The following is a 14,203-nucleotide window of genomic DNA, read 5'->3' as shown; positions in this document are numbered from 1 at the left end:
TATCTACTATTACGTTATTTTAGTATTATACTTGTGCTATTACTACGTTAGTTAGTGTACTCCATGCTACTACAGAATAGTCATTCTATGCACTATTCTTTCTATGGCATTGATACGGCGAGTTCTTAAATTGAACAGAACATTTTTGATGGATTGCTTCAACAAATAGAAACGTGATAACGTTTCGAATGGACTGATGAATCCATCAGATAAATTGGTTGACTGTGAATCAAGAACTCTATGGAACTTGCTTCCAATCTGACGAAATGTTGTTAATGATGAGGCTGAAATTGATAGTCGGTCATTACAGAACAATACCTCCCACAGACTGACTAATACCTATAACTCTAAGGTAGACATACTGAATTATTTTTTAGACTGGCCTACTATAATAATTCAACATGTTTTCGTAATCAAAATGCAACACAGATAATGACTGCCGACAAAAATGCATAAAAATGTGCCGTGCAAGTATGAACACTCAAGTCGACGGTAATTTCAAGATTTGTGCTTCGCTCATGGATGTGAGCCAGGCGCAACGATTATGGACATACTGAGCCAGGCGTAGGTTGATGACGGTTGCTAGTATTGGTATTGTTGCCAATATTGGCCCAAGTGTTAACTTTGGACGTGGCAGCATTGTCTTGGGAAAAACTGCTGCCCTCCGCCCCGTCACCGAAAACTCCTGTCAACTGTTGACAGGAGGAAATTGGCCAGATGCGCCCGAGAGGGAAGCAGCAGCCATACAAAGAGAGAGAAACGTAAACTAAAGTAAGATGTTTTCTGTGTTTTTAGTGAGAAATAATTTCACGAAATTCTGTTCGGCCAGGCCGATGTTTACATCATTTTCTCTTACGAGCCATGTTGATGACCAACCAGTGCTTGAAACTAGGGAAATAACTAAAGATCGAACCGAACAAATTCCCGTGGAAACTAGCATCAGATACCTGAAAAGTGCTGCATTTCACAAAACCTATGAGGGACAGCCAGTGTGGGTACTTTATAGAAGAAATCACAAAGGATTATATCCACCCAATAAAACAAGAAAAACTTGCATAAGGGGTGGTCAGATATCGACAGGCAATCCTTGCCCTATTTGTAGAGATGAGTATTTAGTTTTGCATGAAGAGAATGTTAATTTGCTGAAGCAGTTCATCTGTCCATATACTGGAAATATTTTGAGTTATTCTAAAACAGGCTTGTGTCAGAAGAAGCACCAACAACTAGTCGTAAGCATAAAACGGGCTTACGACAAAGGTTTAATAACTTTTGATGTACCCATCAGGAAATATAACTATTCTGAATTTTACTCTGAAAAATAAATAATGGAGGCGTGTTTTGTTGTTATTGGAGGAGGTATAGCTGGCGTTACATGTGCTGAAAATTTATCATTGCTTGAACCGAAAAAAACTGTCATTTTATTAAGTGAATCATCATTAATCAAAAGTGTAACAAATCTTCATGCAATCACAAAAGTTCTTACGGAGTTTGATATAAAAGAAATTGAATGTGAGAAGTTCAGTTCTGAACATCCCAATGTTACTATTGTTCATAGTACTTTGACTGAAATAAATGATGAGGAACGATATATAGTAACACATGATAACAAAGTTATCAAGTATCAATATTTATGTATCTGTACCGGAGCTGAGCCAAAACTGATTCCACAGTCAAGCACCTTTCCTCAAATTATAGGTATCAGAGACACCGATTCAGTAGATCAATTTTTGAACAAAATGCAAGATGCAAAAAAAGTTGTAATTGTTGGGAATGGTGGTATAGCCTCAGAGCTGGTATACAAAATGAGAAATGTAGAAATACATTGGGTTATTAAAGATAAATATATAACTGCAACATTCGTGGATCCTGGTGCTGCTGAATTTTTTCAATCTTCTCTAAACAAAAATGATGAATTTGAGGAACCTGTTAGCAAGAGGATGAGGTATGTGGAAGACAATTTCATAAAAACAGGTGCGGCTTTGGGACCTGACTGGTATAAAAATATTATAATCAGTGGAGCTGGAAATCAAAAAGTTTCAGTGGCAGCAGTAAACATACATTATGAGTCTGAAGTATTATCAATCAGAAAGTTAACTGATTGTCAATTCTCCCTGGAAGTTTTGTTGACAACAGAAGAAAAGATAGAATGTGACTTAGTAATTTCAGCCACAGGTGTTACTCCAAGAAAATCCTTCAAAATTAAAAATGAACTGGAAGTATCCAAAGATGGGGGTATTCAAGTAAATGAATTTATGAAAACTAATTTGCCATTCATTTATGCCGCAGGCGATGTTTGTTCGGCTAATTGGCCCCTGGCCAAACACTGGTTTCAAATGAAATTGTGGACACAAGCACGGCAAATGGGGTGCTATGCTGCAAAATGCATGGTGGGACACTTGAATAACGAAGAGATCTTACAAGATTTTTGTTTTGAAATGTTTGCACATTCTACCAAACTTTTCGGTTATAAAGTTATACTATTAGGTTTATATAATGGACAAAAGTTGGGGAATGATTATGAAATATTGATCAGAATGACGAAGGGACACGAGTTCATCAAATTTGTTTTGGAAAATAATAAGCTACAAGGAGCTGTATTGATTGGTGAAACAGATCTTGAAGAAATGGCAGAAAATCTAATTTTGAATCAGATTGATCTATCACCTTATGGTGATGACATTCTTAATCCCGATATAGATATAGAAGACTATTTTGATTAATGTTTTTTGTTGTATATTAAAAAAAAATTAATCATGTTTTTTTTTTTATTAAATACTCCAATTTTGTACAATTTACTTTATGATTTTGTTTAAATAGTATGGTACCTGTTGTATGGAGTCGTAATAGATATATTCGAGTTTGCTATTGGGAATGTTCTAAGACATATGTTTGAGGTTCAGACTTATATTGTCTATAAAAGTGTTGAGATTTTGAATCTCTGAAAAAAAAACAAAAGGGATGGAAATATTAATAATTTTGAAATTACTGAAAACGCTAGGATTGAAATATTCAGGTACGTTATTTAAGAAAAAGGAAATGATATTTAGAAACATTTTGCATGAAATTAAAAAAGTAAGAAGTCATTTGTTTAAAATCAAATTATTATGACTTGAAATGAAAATAAATCGATGAATGGAGTAAACAAGTGAAATGTCTCTAATATACACAAAATAAAGAGAAATGGTGAAAAAAACCTATTTCTGATACTTCAAGACTATCTGTAGGTCACGTTTTCATTTCCTGCTTTCAACTAACCTATCGAAATATTTTGGTCCTAGTATTTTCAATATTTCATTCTCACGAATTTCAAATCTGTTGACAGTTTTTGTTTGTAGACTTGTGATATTCTCGATTAAATTGATTTGATTATGCGCCGACTTACAAACAATACAATTTTTATAATCATACTCATTATTCTAGGCAATTCAACAATAATTTTAGTTGAATAATTTTTCTTTATGAACAATTTGAATCATATAAAGGCTTTGATCTTACAGATGTCTTTTGCCTATGATATCAAGATATATTTCTCTATTGAAACTATTCAAGTGTGATTATTATACATAGAAGTAAACTAATGCATTGAAAAGAAGATATCCTTGATATGTATAATCAATCTTGTATGTTGTTATCCAAAGGATCATACAAAAATATTACCAGGATGTAGCTAAAGTGGTGACTTAATTTTATTTTACAAAGAACATCTTAATCTAGGTTCATTTTTAGAAAAAGAAATTTAAATTAAAAAAAAATTGTTTTTAATAACTCAAAAATCTTTTCAGAGTATGACGAAATTTTGTTCATCTGTTAATAAAACAATTTAATTTAAAATAGTAATTTTTAGTTTATATTTATGGTAAATATCAGTCTACACAACTGTGTTTTGAGATTGATATTATCAGATTAAACAATAGGTAGTGTATCAATTGGAGCCTTCACTCTGAAGTGAAAGTGTGATATATGAATGCACCCATTAATTTATATTCTGACAACTTTCTTCAAAAAAAATGTAAAAGTTTTTGAAACAAAATAAAAAGTGATTGTACATCCATATATACCAGCCAATGAAAAGCCTATTTTCCATTCTCTTTAGATAAGGGTTACAAACAACAACTCCCACTTCATATTAACATATGGTCGCGGAAAGAACGATCCAAGGAATTGCAATTTAAAAAATATGGAAAATTACAAATATGCTCAGTCGCAGTTATTTCAAAAATATCGTCTTGTTGCAGGGCAATTATTTTTGTATTCATTTTTAGTTTTCAACAGATTACAGGATATAGATTATCCAAAAAGGTAAGTCCACAACGGATAATTTGCAAATATAAAAAAGTTGGTGACAGAAATTCTCTTCTACAAACATATGAATTGAGGTATAACTATTTTGCAGGTCAACAAATTGGTGAAAATTATTACCACTATCCATGATAATAATTACACAATTTTCACAAATATTTTAATTTCTAAACCTGTTTCACTAACACAGTGGCTTCTCGGTAGAAATGAAGCTTGTTTGTTTGAAAGTGGTTGATAATGTTTCATGGTGCTTTTCATTAGTTCGGACTAATATGATATAAATTGATTTGAAATCCCTGAATCTGTAAAAAATTAGAAAGATTAGCTGAAAAATAACAATTATATAAAGCAAAAAAACTGAAATTACAATGAAATAAAATACAATTAAGCAAAAACAAAAAAATTGAACTATTAACACTAGATGAAAATTAAAAATCATTAACAAAAAATGAAAATTAAAAGATTGCAAATCAAGTTACTTCACGACGTTTCGATTGTTAGTATCTACAATCGTCTTCGGGTGATAACTGGACTTATTCCTTGAGTATTTAGGTAGGTAGGTCTGAAGTCAGTGGGTCTATTCGACCCTCCACCGCAACCAATAAGGGTTTATTGTGGCTCACACCTATATTCACACTCGGCCAAATAAACCCAGCTTCTTAACGAAGCCGAATAGTTTGTATGGTGATGAGTGGTCTTTCAGGTCAGATGGTGAGAGTACGGATCTGCCAAACTCAAAGAACCTGATTCGATCCCCAGCGGGGCAGGCACAAAGTATATGCTCTGCAGTTTCATCATTTTCCAGACAGAGGCGACACACACTGTCTTCCGACAGTCCAAGTCTCTGCATGTGATGATTCAAATGACAGTGATCTGTAAGAAGGCCTGTTAGACATCGTAGTTCATCCCTACTGTAGTCCAACAACTGTTTGGAATCAAGCTTCGAAGGGTGAATAAACGCCTTGTGAGGCGAATCCTGGAAGATTCTGCCAGAAGTCCATAACAAAGCGCAGCCAATGACAGGTTCTGGTCCAATGAAGCCACTTGCAGCACCCTCCTTTGCAAGAGAGTCAGCAGCTTCATTGCCTTCCTGGCCAGGAATCCAGACCAGAGACACTTTGTTGAATCTTCCTATCGAGGAGAGTCTTTTTTGGCAGTTTGCCACCAATTTAGACGTTGCTCGGTAGGAGCCAAGAGTTTCCAACGCCGCTTGACTGTCCGAGAATATTTTTATTGACTTGTGAGTGAGGTTGGATTTTTCCAATCTCTCCACACACAATTCAAAAGCGTAAATTTCCGCTTGAAATACAGTCGCATAAGTTCCTATAGGCAGGTAGATAACTCTGTCCTGAGTCTGCGACTGAAAACACTTGGACCAGAACCGGAAGGTGTTTTTGATCCATCTGTGAACCAACAACTATTTGCTCTTAATATTTTCTTCTTCCGCAGGATCCAGTCCTCTCTACTCGGGAATAGTACTTTATAAGGCAGTTCGTAGTTGACAGTTGGAGGCATAAAGCCAGAATGCTGTGACTTTTAATGTCAACCAACAGTCTGTTGCACTCTGCATTGAATTGATTTGGCAATTGGCAATGTGCACCAGTCTCTTTGCAGTCCATCTAGCCTCTCTTTCTAAAAAAATGAGGAGAGGAGATAGATCTAGAAGGATCTCCATGGCCGCTGACGGTGTGGTACTGATGGCACCACTGATAGCCAGACAAGCGTGTCTCTGTGAGCCAGAGAGCTTCGCTTGGGCCGTTTTCTGTAAAGCCTTCGGCCACCAAGCAATTGCACCATAAGTGATCATTGGTCTGACAATCATCACATAAATCCAATGGATTTGTTTGGGACCTAAACTACAAGTTTTACCACAAATTCTACGGCATGTCCATAAAGACAGTCTGGCTTTGTGTAGAACTTTTTCCAAGTGAGCGTTCCATGTGAGTCTTTTATCAAACACAATGCCAGGATATTTCACCTCCGTTCCAAATGGAATGACCACACCATTGAGGGAAAGTGGCGTTAGATCGTCCAATTTCCTTCTCTTGGTGAAGGGGATTAACACAGTTTTGCTGGGGTTGACAAACATCTGCTCCCTCAGGCACCAACTGAGAAACAACGTCCAACACGCTTTGGAGGATATTACAAGCTACCCTTCCCGACGTGGACCTTACCAGGATGACAAAGGTCATCTGCATACGCTTGCAGATCAACTTTTCTTCTGTCGAGGGCATCAAGCAGACTATCCACCAGAAGCGACAACAAAAGGGGAATAGTACCCCACCTTGAGGGCAGCCCCTGGTGACCCTGAACTTGAAGAGTCGTAGTTGCAGTTCTGTTTGCTAGCATGGCATAGATCCAGCCAGTTATGGTCGATTCTATACCCTTTCTAGCCATAGACAATCCTATAGATTTAGGTAGTGCATTTGTCAAATGCTCCTTCAATATCGAGAAATACCGCAATCTCCTTGTTGTCAAGGTATTGGGAGATTTTCTCAACGAGGTTGTTTAATGCTGAATCTGTTGATTTGCCGGTTTGATAAGCATACTGGTGGTTATTCAGGGGGGATGCATATAATGCTACCCTCCTGATATGTCCGTCCAGTATCCTCTCAAGTCCTTTCAGCAGGAAGGATGTAAGGCTGATTGGTCGTACCGATTTGGGGTGTGGGTCTCTCCGGCCCACTTTGATTTGAGTATTTATAGGTCATTCGAGTGCTTTCACCTGTCCCCTTTCCCCTTCATCGGTTTTGCCGGAAACTGACCGTTTGGCGGGAGTTGGTCGTGTTCCCCTTGATTAAAGGTTTTCATATGTTGTGTATCTCTACGCTAGCTTGACTAAATGCGTTGTTGGACAACATGTATGCGACTTCTTTGAATTTTCTTCTAAACCTTCTTGTGGATTTCAGCTTGAGACCACTTGATGTTATGTTGATGAGTCCAAACATGCTTTGCTATTCCTGATTTCTCCTTGCTATGTGTATTTCTTTTGTGCTCGGCAATGCGAACTTCGCATTGGCCTCTCAGTTTCACAGCTACGGTGTTATCTACAGTGCACTGAATGATATATTCAGGAGTCTCCTATGACTTCAGTTGTAAATAATGTGAAATCAGGTTAAAGAATAATATACAGGGGTTCCATAGGGTTCAGTTTTGAGATCAATATTGTTCTCGTTCGATTGATGACTTATTTATTTTGTAGAAAATCATGTTTAATATAAAATAAAGAAAATACTTTTGCCTAGTTTTTACTGTGTTTATTTACTCGTTACGACCGGTTTCGGCTTATAAGGCCATTTTCAAGTACTTGTAGTAACTAATGTTACTACAGTTTCGTCCTATACGGACGTTAGTTACAAATAAAAGTGGTAAAAAACATAGAAATTTTCATTTCTCTTTTCACACTAATATTCTGAAGTTACACAACATTGACCATTTAACAAAATTAAGCAACAAGGTTTCTAATGAAATATGATATAACCTTGAAAATGGCCTCAACCTGAATAGGAAAAAAACAATAGTCCGCTTTATTGCTAGAAACCAAATTCAAATTATGACCAATATTCAAAGTTATCCGGTAAATCTATACAATCCACAGAAACCATCAAGTTCTTAGGTGTTACTTTGGATAGTAAGCTAACATGGGAACTGTGAGCACATTTTATATAATAAAAAATCTGCGAGATACTGTATTAGCAGACATTCTGTAATTATACTTTGGAATGGTTCAGTCTACTCTACAATATGGCGTGATCTTATGGGGGGTCCTCTTGTCTCTTTGAAAGGGCATTTGTATTTCAAAAAAGGATAATAACAATGTCATGCTCATCCAACTACAACATGTAAATACTAACCTTTCCATGTTTGTATATTTCTTGAGCTGATTATGTACAATAAAAAAAAACAAATTGAACTAATGATGACACTAATGTATAATAGGAATAAAGACTTCGACAACCCTTTGAAAGGTTATCAGTCTCTGAAAATTCACCAACGCATATTGCTATCAAATATTTCAATGAAATTAGCAATATAATAGATGTGAATCTGAATGATATTCTAAAAAAAAATCCTGTCCTGAAAACATATTTTATTATGTTGAGGAACTTTATATTTCTTGATAGGATACTATTGTGAAACTGACTTAATTTTTATTTTGTGACTATTACACCATCTAACATTACTTGTAGATTACCTTGAATTCAGATTCGTTCATGTTTATCAGAATATTTGTATTTTTTATTGCTCATCACAAAATTACCATCATATTGAGGTTTATACTTGTACAGCACATTTTCTTATGAATAGATGTCTGCTGTAGTTTCCTTTCAATTTCAAACACTTCAATTCTCAACACAAAAGCTGTTTTTATGATAAAAATAATAAATGGATATGGTTTGTTACAGCCAGTCTTTCTGTAGGAATATGCCTGATGATTACAGCAACAGTTGTATCGGACCTCGCACAAGGAGGACTACATGTTAATATAATAAATATTATAAAACGGAGTGTACACAGGGTCTACAGTTATTAGGATCACATATCCCTGTATTTTCAAATTTCTGAAAAGTTTATAAACACTCGACATACAAACGTATTCAAAAATGAATTATTTCAGGCATCCATATTTAACAATGCAAATAAAAAAATGACACTGCCTACGTATATTCATATCCAGTTTTCTTGGCTGCCAAGTTTTTGAATAAAACAGCAGTCAAAATCTCAATAGACAATGAGTGATAACCTCAAAAACTTTTAGGTAGATTAGCTGAAAATTGACAGTGAAATTTAGTTTAAATTATTGTAGAACTGCCCAAAATTAGTAATATCATTGTTTACTGTGAAAAGATTTATACAAAACTAATTTTGAGTATGAAATTTGACAATTCTTTTTTTTTGTGGTCTAAATAGTCCACCGAATAAACAGAAGTTCATTATATTTGACTTGAAAAAGTTGAGATTGAATTTTGAAGGTCTAGATTTTCCATTCAACATTTCAACTCTCAATTGATTTATAGTTATATGTATCTTCATATCAAGCTTGAAATCCTAATAATTCCAATAAATCTTCCCAAAGATTTACTGAAATATCAGATCGACATCATTCAAATAAAAGAAAAACATTCACTTTTTACAAAACCTTTATTAAATCAACTAAGCTTTGAGTGCAAATTTCCTTGGAGGGAATGCAGAACGCTTGCGGATTTCCTTAGGAGTCTTGATGCGTTGCTCATGTTGAGATAGAGCACGACGAATAGCACGTGTCTTCTTAGGTCTCAAATCCAAAGGTATGTATTTCTTATTCTTGTACAACTTTCTTAAATTTTCCTTTTGCTTCTGGTGCATAACAATGTATACACGAGCAATTGCTTTGCGGACTACCCGGCTGAAAAGAAAAAGCAAATTTTATTTTTGGGTAGTAATATTATGAATCTTTTCTGCAATATAAACAAAGCCCCTGTTCATTCATGATTATGTCTTCTTGATGTCGGCTGGATTTACAAATCAGTTTGATAGAAAATAGGAAAAAGTAATTTTTGTAAAATAAATATAAAGTTCCACTAATGTATTATTGTAGACAAAAGTCAAAGAAATGTGAAAAATTAAAAAATTATAATGGAGAACTTTATACAATTGTAGAAAGATCAAACTTTTTAGTTTACTCCGATAAGTTACTGCGTAATGTAAAATCAAAGTATTTTTCACAAAGAAAAATGTTCTATTTATCAGTAGCAGTAAAAATTTTGTCTATCAAAAAAATTGCTAAGAAATAATACAATACTATTTTTTACGTTTCGGAGGCCAAAATCTGCCTCCGTCTTCAGAAATGAACAAGAAAATTTCAAGATATTTGCAGTTATTCCTTTTATTTATTTCTAAACTTCTTCAACAGATGTCAAAGGAGTTTTGAAATATGACATCTGTTGAAGAAGTTAAGAAATGAATAATCAAAAGGAGTAACTGCAAACATCTTAGATTTTTTTGTCCATAAGTATTGTATTATTTCTTAGAAATGTTTTTTGATGGGCAAATTGTTAAATACGACAAGTTACTGATAAATAGAACATTTTTCTTTGTGAAAAATACTTTGATTTTACGCAGTAACTTATCAGAGTAAACTAAAAAGTAAACTAAAAAATTTTTCAGATTGTGGAAGGTAAAAAATACCCAAAAAAAGTTTGATCAAAAACTGATTTTCCCCCACAAAAAATGACTCGTTGAATATCAAAGAAATGATTGTGAAGGAAGAATTAAACTTGCATAAAAGTCTGTTGGATATAAACAAATGTATTAGTCAAAAAAGTAAGAGTTTCCTGACAGGAATTTGCCAGGAACCTTGGAAGAGGTGTATCTTTTGAATATCAAGAGATGACTAAACCTTACTGCTGTTATTTATATGAAAGGTTCAAGTTTTAGTCATCTCCTGATGCAAACTTCGTAAGCAAAATGCGGGTCATGAGACAAAGCTTCAGTTCCAATGTATAAGAGGAGCATTTTCATTAGATTCATTTTACGCTAGAGTATTCATTTCCATCCTATCATGTAATAGTATTGATGTTTGATTCCCTTTCTTTCGTAGTAAACTACGCACACAAGCTTTCATCAGTTCGACAACCAAATCTAGAAGTATATTTTGATATTTTACCTTGAAGTTCATTCATAATTTCAAATGTATACTATGTTCCTTAGATACTATTTATCCATCAACATAATTCATTCAATTGACATGCATCATCTATTTATGCATCAGTAAACGGAAAACAATATTTGGTGTTGATATCATCACTAATGGATTTCTCGCTGAATATCAAAACTTTACATCTTTTAGGGTTCAATTAATTGACATTACATACTTACCTTTTAAAAGTTTAATAAAAAAGAACAGAACTTAGCTGAAAATATTTTTTTTTACTAAATGAGACAACTCTGCTGATGATACTTCCACACTAATATCCGATAAAAAAAAATAAATAATTGTATATCTTTTGAATAGCAAATTCTTGTGGTACATTTACATTTTCCTATATTTCAACACAGGTAACATACGAGATTTCATAACAGACAAAAAAATTGTACAATTAATTGTTTACTCTTAACTATTATCTGAGCATTATAGGAAATGCTACTTCTTGAGATTTCATTTTGAAATATTTATTTACTTATACAAAAGTGACTGGCTATCAGAGAAAGAACACTGACTCTAACAACTAAAAAAATCTGAAGGAATCCACATTTTGGCATCTAATGATGGGATTTTGATTTTATATATATATATATATATATATATATATATATATATATATATATATATATATAGGCCGATTGAGACCTCAGAGAGAACTCGTGAGGAGACCTGGCATCAAATCACGTCAATTTTTTGAAAGTGGCTCCAAGATCGAAGCCGAAACGTCGAAAACAAAACTCCAAATGCAGTACAACCCGAACTTAGTGACAACACTCACACACACATTCTTATGATTTTTCTAATATGAAAATATTGTGCAGTTTGAGCATTGAAGAACAGCTTGAGAAAACTCTAAACAATGACAGAAACACATACTTTCATCAATTATAACTTTACAGCAGTGAAAACATTTTTGAAATCTCAATTTGATAGAGGAACAATTTCAAAGTTATATTTTTACATTACTTGATGGAGATATCTAGTCCGGTTAAGTAAAAAATAATATTGCGAAAATGAGGATAATAGACAAATTGATAATTGATCACTCAACTTGGAAGTTTCTCATCTCAATCATTGAATACGATTATAAAGATACATGTTTTGTTTTAATAACAGCATTCAATTCCATAAAAATAATATCCAGAGAAAACAAAGAATATATGTATAGTTTGAATTCTTACATTTTTGAAAGTTTTGAAGGGGCTCCTCCAGTGACTTTAGCCACCCTCAAACTGGTAAGTTCCGTTTTGAGCTCATCGAGCTGCTTAGTCAGCTCCTTCTTGTCTTTGGTTCGCAAGTCTGAACACTTAACCTTTCCCTAAAATGAAACAATAGGAGGCCATTAATCTTGCTTTTTCTTCAAGGATATAAAATTGGTATATTCACAATGAAAAAAAAGTGTCCAAATTTTTCTGATTATAACAAATATTGAGTCGATGACCGATTTTTTATAAAATATATGAGAAGTTATACTCACCATGTTTCCTCTTGTGAAACGAGTCGATGAAAAGAATTATAGGTTAAGTAGATTTGTTCAGGTTCAGCCACGTGCCGCTTGTTTCAGAATAACGCACTACTACTGATAGAGTTCTGTGATCTGTGATAAAAACAAAGGATAGAAATAGACTGAATTTGCACTGATTTTACCAATGAAACGTGAGAACGAAAATTCAGTTACCGACGTAAGATAAAGTAATTTGATGATATTTTATTAAAAAATGTATCTTCAATTGAAGGTTCAAGAACCTTTCGAGGAAGTGCTTGTATTTTTTATGTGTGTTATCAATGTATCTATACAATCTATGAACAATTGAACTTATGAATGTCAAGTTGAATACATACACATATGTCAACACTTCGACACGTGTTTCGATCACCAAGTGATCATCTTCCTCTTGAAAATGATCTATCTTACGATATTGAAAACGAATGATATTACGTAAATTTTGATTCTTGATGTTTTCCTAGGTTTTTTGAAATTCCAACAATATGAAAAATAAGTGAAGCTGAATCGATAGAGAACCTGTCAAAGTATAATGAGGGTAAACTGGAAATTCCACATAATATATAATCACTGAGGTGAAATTTATGTACTCACTCCGAATTCTTCGGAAAATAATCATTTTCCGTTCTCAGAACTATAAAAAAAACGTTGAAAAACTTTTCGTTTAAAAATATATCAATTTTCGTGGTTTATATTACACAATGTGAAAACTTTTCTGTTTGTTATTTATTCCACTTCAGCAGATTTTCTGTTGATTTGACTACACATTTTTCAGATTGTGTGAAAATAGAAACCCCCAAACAGTACGAAACATTGACACTCACCAACAAAAAATGTTTTTCAAAGGCTACACACTTGTCATTACCTATTGAATTTTTGGACTTGCAAAACTATATATCTGTAAAGAATGTTAAATGCCTGCAGCACGTGTACTACCTACTCACCTTTATAAATAATGTAGTCCTTTCGATTTTTCAAAAGCAGTAGTAAAATGCATTTCAAAATACGATTCGAAAATGATAGTATATTGTGTGTTTCCTATATTTTAACTCTTAAACGATGATACTTTAGCAGACCATATCTTTCTTAAATATTTCTTTTCGCGAAAAAATGTTGAGTATCTGAAGTAAGTGGGTGCCTAAATACTTTCTTCATTCAAATTTCGTTGTCTCTAATATTATTACTTGTAACTTGTCATGTCTTCATGTTTATTACGATTTCAGTGTTGTTTCTGAGGCACAATGGGGAATGTTCTTTCTGACGAAAATCAAGTAGTTTTCATAAAAGAGCTCTAAAGCACCGCATTTTAAACTTATCATTTCAACCTTTTTCTTTAAAAAATTTTTTAGATACTCAAAAAAGAGGAATGAAATAATACATTCAACATTTAAAGGGATTCGTTTCTATTTCACCATTTGGCAACATCGGTTATAGCTAATAAAGGACAATGAATCTGTTACCTGTATGAGATAAACAAAGATAACATATTTCAGAGGCGTGCTGTTCTGTTTACTTATGTTCCGAGTTTCGAGACATTCTGTGACATATGACATTTTGTGCACCTAACCTATCTTCCTCTATATAAATAAATAACAAAACAACTGCTGTTTATGTGGCTTGTGGAGGTGGTATTGAACTATAATTTATATTTTGCCTCAATTGTTGATTTATAAAGATGATTTCCCTTTTTTAAAGTAGAATATCTAGGTACGTAT

General features: G+C 33.6%; 3 protein-coding genes across 3 annotated transcripts; 2 read left to right on the top strand and 1 right to left on the bottom strand.

Annotated features, from left to right (window-relative positions):
- The first annotated feature begins 667 nt into the window (after positions 1 to 667).
- Positions 668 to 1,336, top strand: mRpS18B (mitochondrial ribosomal protein S18B). The gene is made up of 2 exons (XM_023155899.2): positions 668 to 771; positions 830 to 1,336. Exon 2 carries the CDS (start codon positions 834 to 836, stop codon positions 1,320 to 1,322), a length of 489 nt encoding a protein of 162 aa, XP_023011667.2. The 5' UTR covers positions 668 to 771; positions 830 to 833; the 3' UTR covers positions 1,323 to 1,336.
- Pyroxd1 (Pyridine nucleotide-disulfide oxidoreductase domain 1) lies at positions 1,326 to 2,756 on the top strand. The gene has a single exon (XM_023155889.2). It carries the CDS (start codon positions 1,326 to 1,328, stop codon positions 2,718 to 2,720), a length of 1,395 nt encoding a protein of 464 aa, XP_023011657.2. The 3' UTR covers positions 2,721 to 2,756.
- A 6,666-nt stretch (positions 2,757 to 9,422) lies between these two features.
- Positions 9,423 to 12,598, bottom strand: RpL35 (Ribosomal protein L35). Its single transcript, XM_023155898.2, has 3 exons — positions 12,462 to 12,598; positions 12,166 to 12,302; positions 9,423 to 9,685 (listed from the first exon to the last, which is right to left on the bottom strand). Exons 1-3 carry the CDS (start codon positions 12,462 to 12,464, stop codon positions 9,454 to 9,456), a joined length of 372 nt encoding a protein of 123 aa, XP_023011666.1. The 5' UTR covers positions 12,465 to 12,598; the 3' UTR covers positions 9,423 to 9,453.
- Positions 12,599 to 14,203: the final 1,605 nt, after the last annotated feature.

Source organism: Leptinotarsa decemlineata, unplaced genomic scaffold, assembly GCF_025532065.1.
Source record: "Leptinotarsa decemlineata unplaced genomic scaffold, Ldec_3_MD MMD2_tig00001019_RagTag_RagTag, whole genome shotgun sequence".
NCBI lineage: Eukaryota > Metazoa > Arthropoda > Insecta > Coleoptera > Chrysomelidae > Leptinotarsa > Leptinotarsa decemlineata.
This window is presented reverse-complemented; position numbering and strand designations above follow the sequence as displayed.